A 17,568-nucleotide genomic window follows, 5' to 3' on the forward strand; every position below is an offset into this window, starting at 1 on the left:
TTAACGAATACGTCTGTATCTACTGCCGGGATATTAGGGCATCCAAAACCAATTTAATACCCGATGCATTTATACTAATTTATAACTTTCTGCCTTTTTCAGAAGTTATTAAGTCGGTGAAAATGACCAACTTACCAAGCAGTTACAAGCTGAATTTTAAGTTGATCAAGTGGCCAACTTTTTGTGTAGTTTCACATTAATGCGAGAACTACCCTTGCTTGTTAGAACTGTTCTCTCAAGGTTGAACCTTGCTAAGCATATAGAGCCATTTGCTGACAAATCAACCACTCAGGAAGGTGTCATGCGACACTAAGAAAGCGTTATTTAAACTCGGAAAGGTGTTATGCTGCAGCTGCACCCTTTAAGGAATTGCACAACACTCATAAGGGAGTAAAAATTAACTTTTATTTCGATATAAGAGTTAAAAAGGTGTTAAACTGAACCTCGGTTGCACCATTTTATTCTTATCTTTGACACTAATTGCTCAAATAAGTGTTATTAAACCCTTTCTGGGGTGTAAATGAACACCTGTAATGGTGTCAAATTTGGACCCATATAAACTACTTTTAAAGGTGTTAAAGCACACCGCTTTTTCTAAGAGTGTATAACAGCAACCAGTATAAATCTGCCCTAATGGACAGTATGTTAAAAACAGCTAGTCGTCTTATATAAATGACAAGTTGCATCTTAACCAACAGAGCTTAATGTTTTTAATAAAGGTTTGAGTGCTTTTAGTTTAACAACAAAGAGCGTCTTTATCAAAATAAGCTCCGGGATTTAAAACTGTTCTAAGAGCTGTTATTTTTACAGCAACCCTATATTTTTAGTGTACTATAAGCGGTTTGAAACAGCATGATGTGTTTTTATTTTCACAGCAAACCATCTTTTAATCCACAGTGCTTAGTGAGTTTAAAACCACATATTTTGCTGTTAGTTTTACAGCAGCAAACATTTTATGAAACTGTAATTTATTGGTAGTAAAACAGCATATAGTGCTTGTTTTTCATTGACCCCTACAATATAATCAACGGTTAAGACTGTCTTTGAAACAACCTCTGAAGCGGTTATTTTAAAAGCTACGAACGACCCTGAATACACGAACAATTAATACTTAAAACTGTTAGTTCCACTGTTTAGAAAAACAGTATTGTTGACGGTATTAAAAACAGGGAGGATGTGCAATTAAATTAGCATCATCTTGATGGCATACGCCATTGCCATTACCATAGTGTTTATTTTACAGCATTTTTATTCTGTGTGAAGCACGGTGCTTATTATTACCCAGGTTTCCTCAAATCCTCTGTTCTTAACTTCGAAGTCGTAATTATGCTATGATTTTATGCTTTGTTTATCTCTTTAACATGGGTAACAGTAGCGCTAGTTAATTCTGGATACCGTTATCTAATTTGCTCAAATCAGGGTAAAAAACAATGTAGTCCGTTACCGCTATTTCCATATCTCCATTGTATTAATTAAAAAATAGCATTTCTACCCAAATAATTGAAATATTTAATTAGGTAATACTTTATGGAAGGCCACGCTTACTACAGAACAACCAACGTAACATCTTTGTTTACATTGTAAACTATTAAACACAAGAAATAGCACTGCCTTTAACGGTGATTTTCCAATGAAATAAGTAATGACTGCACACCTTATTTTGTTAGCTAATAGTCCTCATTTATTATAATTTTAGCTCAAAGTGCTATAATTGACACGCTTTTAACAAGTTTTATTAATTGTGGTAATATAAATGTTCGTTTGATGGATGAAGCTCAGTTTGTTACGATGCCACTTTACGTGAGCCAACCAACAAACAATGGCTTCTAACTAAATAGACTATTGTGAGTAAATCAATTAAAGTAAATAATTTCCTAGAATGCTAAAAGTATTTTTCTTTTATTTCAACATAAAATACTTGCATCAGTTTGGGGGAGAAAATTGACCTTTAGCCTTAACATAGTTTTCTGAACATCGAATAATGGGATGTTGAAATCAGTATTTAATGCCCAACATTTGTTATTAGGTAAAAATTTAATTATAATTAAACTAGCCGTTACCCGCGGCGTCGCTCGCGTGTAATAAGAACTTCCATCTAAAATGATGTAAAGAATGTGTAGATTTTACTGATGACTAATATTTTTGTAGCACCCTAGGAGCGAAGGCACTCGGCACAGTCCGTCAGCCCGTCGGGATATTTTTTATTACTTTTCATGCGGACATTATTCCAGAAAGAAGGGTTTTTAAGTTTTTGGCCGCCATTTAAAAAGATGGCAACAAATCGAACCCAAAATACCATTCAGCCCGTCTATAGGTTAAAGGAAACCATTGTACTAAATATTTGTGAAATCGGTTGAAACGCGCGGACTTTATTGCATAGAGAATATTTTCTTACATTTCTGGGCGCCATTTTAAAAGATGGCGAAAAATCGAACCCGAAAGACCATTCAGCCCGTCTTAAGGTTAAAGCAAACCAGTGTACTAAATATTTGTGAAATCGGTTGAAACGCGCGTACTTAATTGCATAGAGAAGATTTTTTACATTTCTGGGCGCCATTTTTTAAGATGGCGGCGGATTGGAAAAATCTTTCTTAGTACGCGCCTACTACTTATGAGTAACGTTCCTGCAAATTTTCAGCCTTCTAGGGCAAGCGGTTTGGGCTGGGCGTTGATTATCAGTCAGTCTGTCAGTCAGTCAGTCAGTCAGGACTTTGATTTATATAGATATAGATTGTTTGCGTGTCCAGTCACTGTTTATAACTCAGTTTTAAAAAAACCAATGTTCCTACTGTTGTAAAATTATTGATTTCCAGAAAAACTGTTTATTTTGCCAAGGTTAGCGGGGAAATAAACTACTCCATTACAGGACCATCTAGTGCCGTCGGGTTAAATTAACCCTAACAGATATTTTGCTTTGATATGTGTGGAAATTAATTATGTGGACAAAATTGTTAACGCAAATTTATAAATAATTTTTTAATTTATTCTGAAATTATTGGGAAAAAATGTTTTTAAGATGCAAATGTACGTTACCTGACCTTACCAAAAAGTGATATATGGATTTTAATGATTTTCGCAAAATGTTTTATTTATTATTTTTAGGGAATGAAATAATTGATTTTTTCAAAATGAAATTATGATTTTTAAAAAAGAAAATAATGATTTTTACAAAAAAATTATTTATGTTAGTTACATAAAAAAAGAGAAAAAATCTACATAAAAAAAAACGAGAAAAGATAATTGTGATGATGCTATATGAAACAAAATGACAAAATTATACTCTAATAAGAATGTTATTGGAACACAGGAAATTAATTTAACTATACAATACCGGCAGAAAAGCAAGTAACAAATACATAATAAGGCTACTAATCTATAACCCACCAATTTAACTTGGAAACTACAAGCATGGAGGCTTCCTACCATTAACACAGGGAGACCAAGCCACATAGAGTGTCAAATCGTCTGTTATTTTACACTCTAAGTTGCGTGGTCTCCTTGTGCAAATGGTATGAATCCTCCTTGCGTGTAAACTATGTATACTTTGCTCATATTTATAGGGCGCCAATGTAAGTTCCTTATGCTTAAGGAACTATAGATAGTTTTCACACATGGAGGATTCATACCATTTACACCAGGAAGCCAGGCTACCTGGAGGACAAAAGCAGACAGGTTTTTGTCCTCCAGGTAGCCCGGCCTCCTGTAGTAAATGGTTTGAATTTCTCCATGTGTGAAAACTATCTATATTTCGTCATTAATTATATTTGTTCCCAAATTTTACCATGTTATATGGTATTCATGTCTAACACATTAAAACTGTTAACATTTTTTCCTGTGCCCCGGGTTTAATATAATTCATCACATTTTTGTAATAACTTTAATTATTTATCTTACTTACAAAATAAAAATTAAACTGTCACTGGCGCATCCTTTTTATCGTCATCGTTTTCGATATCGATGACGACATCTTGTGGGGGCTTTGGTTGCGCCCCCTCACCGACCTCCATGCCCTCAGGCGTTTTCTCCTCCCTTTTTTCTTTTCCAATAATATAAATAGGCTATTAACTATCTTTAATGAATTTAGACTATCTGCTTGTTTGTTAAGCCATTCATTTGGTTTAACAATTATTACACACATGGAGGATTCATACCATTACACCAGAAGGCAAAGAGCTATGTGGAGGAAAAAAGCGAAAGGGGTTTTTGTCTTCCAAGTAGCCAGGCCTCCTGGCGAAAATGGTGTGAATCCTCCATTTGTGAAAACTAAATATAGTTTAGGGACTAGACTTTGGATAGAAAAAGGCCGGGTGTTTAGAATTAACTAGTCATGAGAGAGTAGAGGACGGGATAAAAAGTGTTATGCTGCCAGTCTTGCAACCACGGAGTTGTATCATTTCTTAAAATACATCTCCGTGGAAGTATCAAGAGTGAATTGTTCATATTGATTAGTTGGCCCTAACTTGTTATAATATTTAAACGACACATATAGGGCAAATAATTAACTCCATGCCTCGGACGACAGCCTATTCTGTATATACTCTGTTACAACATCGGTTGTCAGCAACCGCAAAGCTTGGTCTCTATGTAACGTAGCTTTGTACGTGCTGTCAAGAGACGAAAACCTTCAGGATCTTCAGGATCCGCGAGTATCTTTAGCTCGAGTGCACGGACCTCTAGGTCTTAGTTTCAAATACGTGCAGTAGGCTGTGGCAATTTTACACGTATTTGAGGCTAAGGCCTAGAGGCCCGTGCACTCGAGCTAAAAAACTCGCGGATATTTTAAATTCTGAAGATCCAGCGGCCGTATTCTGCAGAAAAGTTAAGCTCCTCCTTCTGCCCTTGGCTCGCTGGTTGGACAATCAACCATTGCCCTTGGCCTTTTAATTGGCTACGTCTACCGATGACGTTCCATGCCTTGGCTCAGTGATTGGAGGTTCAACTGGCAAAAATAAGCCTTTGAATTCAGTTCAGTTTGAGTTTCAAGTTGAACCAAATTTCGGTGTAAGGTCAGTGTACAGTGTAAATTTGTCGCCAAAGGTCAGTGCTGCAACCTTTCACCCGAAACGTTTAAGCTATTAACGCCACCTATCATTTGAACTGAATAGTAATTTCGTGCCGTCTGCTCTTTTTACCTCTCCGAGTGACGTATGTCACGGAGAGGTTCTAATTTCGACGTGTCTGTGTGTCTGTGTGTCTGTGTGTCTGTGTGTCTGTCTGTCCGTTGTTACACCCACGTGACCGCGTTCGCAGTTTGCAAATCGGAGCAAACGTATATTCAATTTCCAGACCGCATTTACAGTCCCGGAAATTGTATTCGACTTACAGGCTATTACTCCATTGCCTGTTTAACAACTCTGTTCATTTGTCCACCCCACATGGACACTAGTCTGAACTTATTGGCTTCTAAACACCACCATCTTCTAGTTTTTCGCCCATTCCACATGGACGGACACCAGTCTGTACTTACTGGCTTCTAAACACCACCACCTTCTCGTCTTTGTCCATTCCACATGGACACCAGTCTGTACTTACTGGCTTCTAAACACCACCATCTTCTATTCTTTGTCCATCCCACATGGACACCAGTCTGTACTTACTGGCTTCTAAACACCACCATCTTCTATTCTTTGTCCATCCCACATGGACACCAGTCTGTACTTACTGGCTTCTAAACACCACCATCTTCTATTCTTTGTCCATCCCACATGGACACCAGTCTGCACACCTGGCTTCTAACACCACCATCATCCTTAAGGTTAAGACATACGCGGCGATCGGCTAGGGTTACGAGAAACGTCTAGCCTTCCATTGACGGGGTCTTCCGTCAAGGTTCACGCAATTGCGATGTTCTTATCCATAGCTGCGATTCGAAACCCTTATATACTACCTATTTGAGTAAGGCGACGCAACGGGCGTATGCTTCATTTCAAACGCCAATATTAGTCAGGTCTCTCAAGAATGTTTAATTGTTCTTTTTTAAAACGATGTAACGTTCAATAAGGCGAATAACTAACGAAGAAAATATTAAATATTAATTATATTTATTTTAATATTTAAGATAATCTTGTTTCTCAATTCAAAATTAATACGGAAAGAGTTAAAAAGCAGTCTATGTTATTGTCTGTGTGTGTCCGTCCGTTATTACACTAGTGCCGCAGTGCGCTGCGTTAGAAGTTCGTTTTGTTTTGATGTGTAAAGAAATCCTACAGAACCATAATATTCCCTTTATCCTTAATATAAAGTGAATATGATGAAATATTTTTCGTAATTATGATGCATTTAGTGCTTTTGTAGCTTTAAAGCTCTGTTTCATTTTAATATTCCAAAGAGTTTTACTAATATTATTATTTGAAATGGCTGTTTATAAATTACTAAAGCTATACTACATCTGTATATAGAATAATCCTTGGTTTAGTAATTTTATGAAGAAAGCTAAGAACTAGACTCCGGCGGGTATATCTAGCAATAAGCTTAGTGAAATATAGAGTAAATAATTGAGGCCTGAGGTGATGTAAACTTTGGGTTTTGATTTTCGTGTCTGAAATGAAGAGACATGAACGGTTCAGAGTGAGCCGAAAGTTAAATACACTCTTAAATAATCAGGTTAAGATTTTATAATAGAAGAAAAGATCATGTTGGCAATTAGATTAGTAGGGAGTTTTTATTCTCTTTATGGTGCGCATTGACTATCAGTGCGTCTAGCTACAATTTAGCTTTGGTATTATCATAAGTTAATTATTTAACGTTAACACTCATGTTGGCAAACTAAGAATATTGTTGAGGTGAGACGAGACGATAGTGTTTACACTGCTAACCAGTTGTGAATGTAGCTATCAGAATATAGGGTAAACAGCTGAAGCGTAGACTTCATTTCCTGTTCTTTTTGCCATTAACTGATTTCCATGGGTCCAAGATTTATCCTTATTGGATGTAAAATGTCGTCTGCTTTACTGTATATTCGCTATGCTTGGAATACTGCTTCAATATTTCGAAAATTTTTACTTCAAAAAAGAGAAATAATTCCATATCTAGGTAAATAACTTTGTAGTAGTAGACCTCTTGACTCGGAGAGGTAATATTTTGGTTTTCCCAACTTGTTTAAATATAAACAAATGCTGTTTAGTTTATACGCCCTCGATTTGTGAAAGACCTTTTTTACGCACTTAATTTTATCCACTTTCTCATTGCGTTTCGAGTGGAAGTTCAAGTTTGGCACGGACGACAGATGGCGCTCTTAACCTTCTACCCTCAAAAATCGCTGTTGTCTGCTCGTTTTCCCCTTCCGCGTTTTTTCGTTATAAACTTATGATTTAACGAACTGTTAAGATAAAATTTCATATTTCCTAAGACAGATAAGCTTCTACTCCTTTCATCTTACTCCCAGTTAGATTTAACCTTGTTAAAACATAATCAGATGAATTTGAGTTATAATGTCGTAAAATCCTGTGCATACAGTTACCTAGGAGTGATAGAGACATTTTTACCGATGTCTAGAGATGTTAAGCTTAAGCGAAATTGTTTTACGTTTGAATAAAAATACCGCTTCTAGTAGTGGGTTTATAGTACTCCTTGTTTGTGTAAGATTAGTGTAGCTGTAGAGCGTTGTTGCTGTTTAGTTTATACGCCCCCTAGGCCTATTTGTGAAAGACCTTTTTTACGCACTTTTATCATTCTTTATTTGAAAAAAGTGTTGGCAATGTATATTTTTTAAATATGACGGAATTGCTGTTGGTATGATAGCGCCCTATTTGCGAAAAAAACCTTTTTTTAAACAGTTGATTCATTCTTTGATAGAATTTCGAAGGCAGAAGTTAAGTGTTAGATTTGCTCGATTAATTTTGTTCGGCAAATAATTTAATTAAGCCTTACGTATTACTGAAGGAGATTGATTTTGCCAACCTGTGTGAGTATTTAAGGAGATTGATTTTGCCAACGTTTGTGAGTATTTAACTGATTAATAAGTAAATGGAGGAAGATAATAATTTAAGTAAAGAGGAAATCAGAAAACGAAAGGCAAGGGAAAGAATGAGGGCAAAAAGGTCAGATCCCGAATTTAGGAAACGCGAAAATGAAAGGAGAAGAGTTTTAGCCGCGGAAAAAAAGTCTCTTTCGGGAGCAGGTTCTAGCACACAAAATGTTGGTCCCACCACGAGGCCAGTTGGCCATGATCGTACGAAAGATAATGCATTAAATAAATGTTCTATTGAAAGTACTGTAGGCGTAGGCATATCTATTAATAAGGAACCCAATAATGTACAAAATGTTAATGCTAATATTAGTGAAATCATCGAAAGCGATGAACAAGTACCTTGTACGTCCCATGGTAATGTCTATCCGTTAGAAAGATTAAGAATTTTGAGACAAAATGAAGAATGCAGTAAGAGGGAGTCGCTAGGTAAGGGGAAAAAGCGAGAGAATGAGTCAAATTGTGAAATTGAAAATCAGGGTGGAATATTTACCAAGAAAGTAAAAAGGGCTGATGAATGGTATAGATCAAGCGAACGTGTAAGAAATCAGTTAAGTAAGGCTACAGAACGCCAAGATCCAAAGTATAGGGAAAGTGAACGTGATAGAAACCAAGCGGCTAAGGCGGCTAAACGCCAAGATCCCGAATTTAGAGATAAAGAACGTGATAGAGACCAAGCGGCTAAGGCGGCTAAACGCCAAGATCCCGAGTATAGAGACACTGAACGTGATAGAAATCAGGCGGCTAAGGCGGCTAAACGCCAAGATCCCGAGTATAGAGACACTGAACGTGATAGAAACCAAGCAGGTATGGCGGCTAGACGCCAAGATCCCGAGTATAGAGACACTGAACGTGATAGAAACCAAGCAGGTATGGCGGCTAGACGCCAAGATCCCGAGTATAGAGACACTGAACGTGATAGAAACCAAGCAGGTATGGCGGCTAGACGCCAAGATCCCGAGTATAGAGACACTGAACGTGATAGAAACCAAGCAGGTATGGCGGCTAGACGCCAAGATCCCGAGTATAGAGACACTGAACGTGATAGAAATCAGGCGGCTAAGGCGGCTAAACGCCAAGATCCCGAGTATAGAGACACTGAACGTGATAGAAACCAAGCAGGTATGGCGGCTAGACGCCAAGATCCCGAGTATAGAGACACTGAACGTGATAGAAACCAGACGGCTAAGGCGGCTAATCGCCAAGATCCCGAGTATAGAGACACTGAACGTGATAGAAACCAGATGGCTAAGGCGGCTAAACGCCAAGATCCCGAGTATAGAGACACTGAACGTGATAGAAACCAGACGGCTAAGGCTGCCAGGCGCGAAGATATAGGTTTTAGAACGTCTGAACGTTCTAGAAATAGATCTTCAGCCGCAGATAGGCGAGCAAACCCCTCGGTTATAGAGCAGACCTATTTTGATAGCATTAAAGACGGCCCAACGTGGCCGTGTGAAGGATGTTCAAATCTTTTTTTTAAGTCATCTGGCACCATTGTAAAGTCCATAGATTTTTTGTCAGTCCCTGGTATTGAACAAAGAGAGTTGAATGATGAAATATTTTTGTGTAGTACTTGTAATAAAAGCGTTAAGAGAAAGCAAATTCCAAAATTTTCAAGGGAAAATGGATTTGTGTTTCCTGAAATACCTGCGCAATTAAGTAACATAAGTAATTTAGAAGAAAGAATGATATCACCACGAATACCATTCATGCAAATACGAAGGTTAGGGTGTGACCAACAACGTGGTATTAAAGGAAATGTGGTTAACGTCCCTATAAATGTAGAGTCCACCGCCTCGGTTTTACCCAGGTTACCTCGAGACACGGATACTATTCAAATTGAGTTTATGAGAAGAATGCAGTATAACACACCCTATTTGTACGAAACTGTGAGACCCAAAGTCATTTTAGAGGCCCTTAACGTTCTGGTAAAAACGCCTTTGTATGTTAAACATGGAATTACCGTTAAGAATGACATATTAGACCCCATTCCTGAAGAACTTGAATTTATTGTTGACGAAAATGACCGTCAGGTAAATCAAGTTGATGTTTCAGGAGATAATCCAGTAGCGCCAATAAACGCAGAGAATGATAGCGATGATATGTGGAATGAACCTAACGAAAGTAGTTCGTTAACAGTTGGGAATCAAGATACATTATTAGTTTCTTTAAGTAATTTTTTGCCAAATAATACCATGCATGTTAAGTTTGCTCCCGGTGAAGGTCAAACCCCAATGTCTTTACTCTTTGACGAGGATGCGGAAGAATTGTCATTCCCGAGCATTTACGTAGGTCAAAAAATGAACCTTAGGGTTAAGGGAAGTTTTGGTGATATTTTTAAATGGGAGCTTCGTAATATTGATAGGCGCTGTGCTAAAAATCCTTCGAAATTGTTTTACTCTTTTGTCAAATTAGAAACCTTGAAAGTTAGTCAATCTATACAGGTTTGCATGAGGAAAACTAAAAGAACAGATGGGTCGAATTATACTGCTGGACTTTTAGCTTCTGCAGGTTCTCTTGATGCTTTAATTAAGCAGGATGATGGTTTTAGGGTTTTAGAAAGACTACAGAGCTCGCCTTCTTATTGGCAACACAGACAAAAGGAATTGATGGGTATGATTAGACAGCTTGGTACGGCTACCTTTTTCATAACGTTTTCGGCTGCCGAAAGTAAATGGCCTGAACTACTGAATATTTTGAGACTAACCTCTGGGCAGGAGAGTTTACCTAACGATGATATTAGCAATTTAAGTTTTTCTGAAAGGGCAAAACTGATTCAGGATGATCCTGTTACTTGCGCTAGATATTTTGACCACCGTTTTCGGGCTTTGCTTAAGGCTTTACAGAAATTAGGTCCTCTTGGCGTTATAGAAGACTATTATTTTAGAGTTGAAATACAGCAAAGAGGTTCGCCCCACCAACATGGTTTGATTTGGATAAAAGATGCTCCAAAACTTAAAAATGATCTCTCAAATGTTAAGGAAGTAGAGGAATTTATTGATAATGTTATTTCTTGTGCTGCTGAGCACAATGACGAACATTTAGATTTGTTAACACGATTACAAATTCACAAACACACAACGACTTGTAGAAAGAAGGTCGATAATAATTCCGTTTGTCGTTTTGGAATCCCGTTTCCACCTATGCCCAGAACCATAATTTACGACCCTGGTTTAAGAGAGCCTGGTAGCGTACAGGAAGAACTCAGATGTAAGGAAAGGTCAAAGAAATTGTATGAGATGTTGCAATCGAAAGAAAAAGAGTTTTGGGTAGATAGTTTTGAGGAGTTGCTAGCTAAGTTGCGTATAACTGAAGACGAGTATATTTCTGCCGTTACTTATGACCTCAAAAGGAAAACAGTTTTGTTGAAAAGACACCCCAAAGATACTAGAGTTAATCCTTACAATCCGTGCGCTTTGCGTCTTTGGCAGGCGAATATGGACATTCAATTCGTTCTTGATGCTTACGCACTGGTTATGTATATTGTATCATATATAGGAAAGTCTCAAATAGGGATGTCTTTGCTTCTGCGCGAAGCTTCTAAACAGGCAAAAAATGATAAATGTACAGTAAAACAGAAGTTGAAACTAATTGCTAATCAGTTCTTGAATGCCCACGAGGTAAGCGCTCAGGAAGCGGCTTACTGTGGTTTACAAATTCCTGTGTCCAGGTGCAGTCGCGCCTGTGTTTTTATAAACACCAATGCCCCTGAAAATCGTGTACACATTCTTAAGAGTCAATCTGAACTTGAAGAACTACCAGCAGACAGTAATGACGTTTTTGCCTCTGGGATGCTAGAACATTATGTTCAAAGGCCAGAGGAACTAGAGGCAATAACGTTAGCTCAATTTGGTGCCTGGTACGAATATTCCAAAGCCCGTAGAGTGACTAAAGCCGCCCACGATCATGTTGATGAGGGAGAGAGCAATGAAGTTGAAGCTTGTGGTAAATGGCTGAAACTTAAAGATGAATCAGGGTTTATTAGGAAACGTGGCCGTGCTAAAATTATTAGGTACAGAAGATTCAATTTTGAAAAAGATCCCGATAACTTTTATCGTGAACAATTAATGTTATTTAAGCCTTGGCGCGATGAAAGTAATGATATTTTGACAAAGGATATGAAATCAGAATATGAGCTTTGTCGCGAAACTATTAATGAAGTTAGGAAAGAATTTCACAGTGAAATTGACGAAGCAGCCGTGGAACAGGCTGTAGGAGATTTTGAAAATGGAGAAATTCAAGTGGATGTTACTAATATCCAGCCTGAATTAGAACATAGAAATGAAGTTGATAGATCTTTAGCTATGGATGATTCCGATTTTTTAATTAATACGGTTCAAGAACCTGTAGGAAATATTAATAGAGAAATTATTGATGGCAATTCCGAAAATACTGTTGCTCCGTCAATTACCTTAATTAATGACTCTGAGTACAACGCCCTTCTTAGAAAATTGAATTCAAAACAAAGAGAGATATATTACCATGTTTTGTATCATGTAAAAAGCAAAGAAACTCCGTTGCGCCTCTTTGTTACAGGGGGCGCTGGTGTGGGGAAAAGTCTTTTGATTAGTGCTATATTTGAATCGGTGTCAAGGTTTTACAACAAACAACCTGGGAGTAATCCATCGGAAGCGAAAGTAATCCGTTGCGCACCTACTGGCAAGGCTGCCTTTAACATAGGTGGGGCAACTTTGCACAGTACTTTTAGTTTACCCGTTAGCCAATTTGGCGGAAATATATCGAGATTGGAAAGTGAAACACTTCATAAATGCAGGTTACTCTATGGTCAAGTAAAACTAGTAATAATTGACGAAATTTCAATGGTTGGAGCGAAAGTGTTTAATCGGGTAAACGCTAGGTTACAAGAGATTATGGGTTGTCCTGATTATTTTGGTGGTGTGTCTGTCGTTCTAGTTGGAGACTTTAACCAATTGAGACCAGTTTGCGATTATTTCGCATTTCAAGGTCAAAGTGAGAAAGATAATCCTTACGCGTCGTTAATTGGTAACCCAATATGGGAGCAATTTGAATTTGCCGAACTTGAGGAAATTATGAGACAGAGGGATGATAAAATATTTGCTGAAGCTTTAAATAGAATGGCTGTGGGAAGTATGACTCAAAATGATATTGATTTCTTTAGTAGTCTGGAGGTAACGCCTGAGCGTGTACCCCCAAAAGAAGCGATACATCTTTTCGCCACTAACGCGGAAGTAAACCAATTCAATCAAAATAAGCTTTTAAACATGAATACGGAAAAGGCTGTTTCGGTTTCAGTAGATGTTGTCAATGGTGATCTTAGTAGTGAAGTTAAAAATAACATACTTTCCCAAGTTGAAAAGTTAGCAACGTCTGATACGTATGGTCTGCCCAAACAATTGACTCTTGCGTGTGGCGCGAGATATATGATGACCAACAATGTTGACACCTCTGACGGACTAACTAATGGCGCGACAGGTTGGTTAAGAAAGATAGAGTACGGCACAAATAGGGTCGGGGATAAAATCCCGTTCAGGGTATGGATGGAGTTTGACGATCCCAAAGTTGGGAAAATGTTGAGGCAAAAATGTCATGGTTTATATTTGAATAGTGATATTAACGCTTCGTGGACGCCTGTTGAAAAGGTCATCAAGTCGTTTAATAGAAAATGGAGACAAAATAATGCCTCAGTTTCTAGGAAACAATTGCCTTTGGTTGTTTCTGAGGCCATTACGATACATAAAAGTCAGGGTGATACTTACTCCTCGGTAGTGGTTCATTGTAAGGCTACAAAAAAAATTGAAAGAGCGCATTTATATGTGGCTTGTAGTAGAGCGAAAACCGCTTCCGGTTTATATATTGATGGAAAATTTAAAGTTCCTAATTCACCCAAAAACAACCTAGTAGAATTGGAACTTAAGAGGTTGCGAGACACAAAAAGCATCGAACTACCTTTCTTGCATGATCCCCTTTACATTTATGTACATAACGTGCAGTCTTTAAATGCTCATTTAGAAGATGTTTTAGCAGACAATGTAATTATGAAAAGTCAAATGTTATGTTTTGTTGAAACGTGGAAAAAAGAGACGGACGATTTTAGAGTTCCATCTTTTAAGGAAGTAGGTGGTATTTACTTGCCAAGTACGGCACGCAGAGTTGCTTTTGGTTCGTCCATATATTTAAGAAAGACGCCTGAAAACGAAGTTAAAGAGATAGATACTAGAGTTTTACGAAGCGACAGTCCTGTTAGAAATTCTCACGTGGAACGTTGCTGGTTAGATGTTTACATAGAAGGAGAACTTATATCTGTGGTATTGTTGTACAAATCTCCCTTAGCAAGTTTGAGAACTGTGTTTGAGGACTTTAACCCTTTGTTTGACATGAAATATGATTCTTCCATTCCAACAGTTGTAGTCGGAGATTTTAATATTAATTTCTTAAAAAGCAAAACGGCACTGAGCATGTTTTTTGATTCATTTGGGATAAGTCTTTTACCTGGTCTGGAACAAAAGTATTCGACTGACTATCATTGCCAATTAGATTTGGCTTTTGGTAATAAACTATTTCGAGACCGATACGAAGCTTGTTATAGAGAGACTTACTATTCTTACCACAAGGGCATATGTATTTTTAAAAAATGAATAGTTTGATATGCAAAAGTGGATAGTAGCATTATGCAAAAGGTGGTGATACTATACTGATGTGCTTAAATCTATAGCTTAGGCTTGGGATCCTAGATAAAGAAACCCAAATTTGGCTTGGGATCCAGGATAAGAAACCCAAATTTGGCTTGGGATCCAGGATAAGAAACCCAAATTTGGCTTGGGATCCAGGATAAGAAACCCAAATTTGGCTTGGGATCCAGGATAAAGAAACCCAAATTTGGCTTGGGATCCAGGATAAAGAAACACACTTAAGGCTTGGGATCCTGTACTAAGAGACCCACTTAAGGCTTGGGATCCTTGACTAAAGAACCCACATCTGACTTAAAGATTTGAAAAAAAAAAATGGTAAGTATCATTATTGGAATTGACGGTCATATAAGTTTGGTATTAATCCTTTTAAAAATATGGTATATTTTATGAGTAACCTGGAGGATTGGCGTAGTTCATGAGTAGCCTAGAGGATTTGTGTAGTTAATGAATACCCTAGAGGTTATGCGTAGTTCATGAATACCCTAGAGGTTATGCGTAGTTCATGAATACCCTAGAGGATATGCGTAGTTCATGAATACCCTAGAGGATTGGAGTGATTCATGAGTAACCCTACAGCATTGGTTTAGTTCATGGGTAACCATGGAGGACAAGGTCAACGAAATTGTAAACAAAGTATGTAATAGTGATAATTAGTTAATGGGGAGAATCGTTGAGGTGATTTATTGTGGTTTTTCAGAAAATACGTCGGCAAATATATCTCAAGGCTTATCCTTAGGCTTAATAAAGGTGAAATACAACTCTGAAAACGTTAAAATGGTTGCGTCAGATAACTGAGATCTGGAGCGGCAACTGTGGGTTCATGTAAAGGCGAACCACTGAACAAAGTGTAAGTGTTGCATCAAGTTTCATAGGTTTGGTGAAGAATGGAGCAATTTTGTATAGCGTACTTTAAAAATGTTTTAGGTATGGCGAAGCGGAAATGGCTGAATAATCGGCGACAATTCAATAGTCCTAGTCGAAAATCCCCTTTTTTCGGCAAAACACCGCCGAGGTGATTTTGAAAATGTTCCTGGCGGCGTTATCTGCCGTTGGTAACACTGCAGCGTCCTCAAAAGTTGGCCAACGCTCAAAGCGGAAGTTGGACTTCGCCGCAATTTATCGACTAGAACTATAGTTCTAGCACCTTCAATGTTATGGGAGCGGCAAGTAGAGCAATACAAGGGCGGGCTGCATAGCGGTCTAGCAGTGGAAATACAGAAAGGAGAAAAACTTAACGCCAAGAGGCAGAGTTTTCCTATTTTGTGGAACTGGAGTCGTCTTGGTCTTTGTTATCTGAAACGTACAGCGCCAATACACTTATGTAATAGTTTCGAAAAAACGAAACTTAATGAACTACGCCTCATCTACTAGGTTATTGCTTTCTTTAAGACGCTATCCACCAAACATTCATCCTTAAACAGTCTGAAGAGGTTTTTAATATTAATAATTCAACTGTGATTATGGTTTTTTCCCAAATGGGTTTTCCCAGAGACCTTTTTCCCACATGCGCTGTGGGTTTTTATGGTTCGAATTAGCTTGTATTATGACATGAATATTTGACATGCATTGCATCGTTCGATAATGCTGTTAATAAATTTATTCGTGGATAGCTCAGACGTCCGACTGAAAAATCAACTATTAATTTAAAAATAAGTGTTTTAATATTAATAATTCAACTGTGATTATGGTTTTTTCCCAAATGGGTTTTCCCAGAGCCGTTTTTCCCACATGCGCTGTGGGTTTTTATGGCTCGAATTAGCTTGTATTATGGCATGAATATTTGACATCCATTGCATCGTTTGTTAATGCTATTAATAAATTTATTCGTGGATAGCTCAGACGTCAGAGTGAAAAATCAACTAACAATTTAAAAATAAGTGTTTTAATATTAATAATTCAACTGTGATTATGGTTTTTTCCCAAATGGGTTTTCCCAGAACCTTTTTTCCCATATGCGCTGTGGGTTTTTATGGTTCGAATTTGCTTAATGTTAAATTATACTGAAGGTTCCAATATATAATGTTAAATAACTATTCAATGTTGTATATAAATAGAAACGTTGAAGTATTATAAATACTGTTCTGTTAATGGTTTTTCAAGAACCTTTTGTTCCCATATGTATTGTGGGTTTTATGGTTTTAATTAGGTTATATTTAACTTTTACTGTACAGTTTAATGTATTATGTTATTTATTGCTTTGTATATATTGAAGTATTGTTGAAGTGTTAAAAATACTGTCTTCTGAGCCTAATGTACTTTCAGAATGTTATGGTCTTGAATTAAATGAAAAGTTAATAAAGTGAACGTTAAAATATATGACATCGTCCCTATATTATGTGGTTTGATATGCTCATAGTTTCACAAGAAATATAGTATATTATGTGGTTTGATATGCTCATAGCTTCACAAGAAATATAAGAAAACCAAGATCAGAAGAAGATTTTACATTTTTGAAGAGAATTTCCTTAGGAGCCTAGCTTATGTGTGATTGGGTTATGGCTTCCATGTTTTGGGGACATTTGCTTTTTGTGTGGCGAGGTATGATTCAGCTTTGATATGGACAAATGTTACAAATCATACTATACGGTTGAGGTACAGCGAGAGAGTAGAGTTTCCACAGCAAGTGAGAGATATTGAAAAGGCTTGAACAATTGACTATTTTAAAATTGAATTCCTGCATTTGCAAAGAATTAAAAAAAAGCGATAGATGCATATATTTAGGTTGTTTAAGGGGTAGTGATAGTCATCTCCACTCGGAGAGGTAATATTTTGGCTTTCCCAACTTGTTTAATTTTAAATGACGTCAACGTATTTGAGACAGCCGCTTGTTAAGGTAACATCGTTAAATGTTGAGTAAGTTATATATTTTCACGTAAATAATGTGCTTGACATATTTACATATGAAAAATTAAAAACCAATTGTAATTG

At 37.3% G+C, this 17,568-nt stretch overlaps 1 protein-coding gene and 2 long non-coding RNA genes across 5 annotated transcripts; all 3 read left to right on the top strand.

The window, feature by feature from the left end:
- The first annotated feature begins 471 nt into the window (after nucleotides 1-471).
- Nucleotides 472-3,140, top strand: LOC149713557 (uncharacterized). 3 transcript variants are annotated; one of them, XR_016371406.1, is made up of 4 exons: nucleotides 472-1,619; nucleotides 1,697-1,844; nucleotides 1,928-2,026; nucleotides 2,836-3,140. It is a non-coding gene; the product is annotated as an uncharacterized LOC149713557 (long non-coding RNA). The 3 variants fall into 3 exon arrangements; XR_016371404.1 differs by having other exon boundaries at nucleotides 2,841-3,139; XR_016371403.1 differs by having other exon boundaries at nucleotides 474-1,619; nucleotides 2,814-3,136.
- Nucleotides 3,141-7,266: 4,126 nt separating this feature from the next.
- LOC149713558 (uncharacterized) lies at nucleotides 7,267-14,445 on the top strand. The gene is made up of 4 exons (XM_089843956.1): nucleotides 7,267-7,731; nucleotides 7,795-8,629; nucleotides 9,173-14,256; nucleotides 14,354-14,445. The coding sequence occupies exons 2-4, from the start codon at nucleotides 7,966-7,968 to the stop codon at nucleotides 14,357-14,359; spliced, it is 5,754 nt and encodes a 1,917-aa protein (XP_089700082.1). The 5' UTR covers nucleotides 7,267-7,731; nucleotides 7,795-7,965; the 3' UTR covers nucleotides 14,360-14,445.
- A 528-nt stretch (nucleotides 14,446-14,973) lies between these two features.
- On the top strand, nucleotides 14,974-16,682 carry LOC149713559 (uncharacterized). Its single transcript, XR_016371409.1, has 3 exons — nucleotides 14,974-15,273; nucleotides 15,338-15,487; nucleotides 15,565-16,682. It is a non-coding gene; the product is annotated as an uncharacterized LOC149713559 (long non-coding RNA).
- The last annotated feature ends 886 nt before the right edge of the window (nucleotides 16,683-17,568 follow it).

Source organism: Phalangium opilio, unplaced genomic scaffold, assembly GCF_054372755.1.
Source record: "Phalangium opilio isolate 3A_F unplaced genomic scaffold, DU_Popi_V2 ptg000009l_1, whole genome shotgun sequence".
Lineage (NCBI taxonomy): Eukaryota > Metazoa > Arthropoda > Arachnida > Opiliones > Phalangiidae > Phalangium > Phalangium opilio.

Bases quoted from the DNA above. Each gene is read 5' to 3' on its own strand.
- LOC149713558 (XM_089843956.1), top strand. From the start codon at position 7,966: ATGGAGGAAGATAATAATTTAAGTAAAGAGGAAATCAGAAAACGAAAG. The intron at 8,630-9,172 runs GTGATAGAGACC...CTAATCGCCAAG, and splicing joins CGAATTTAGAGATAAAGAAC to ATCCCGAGTATAGAGACACT.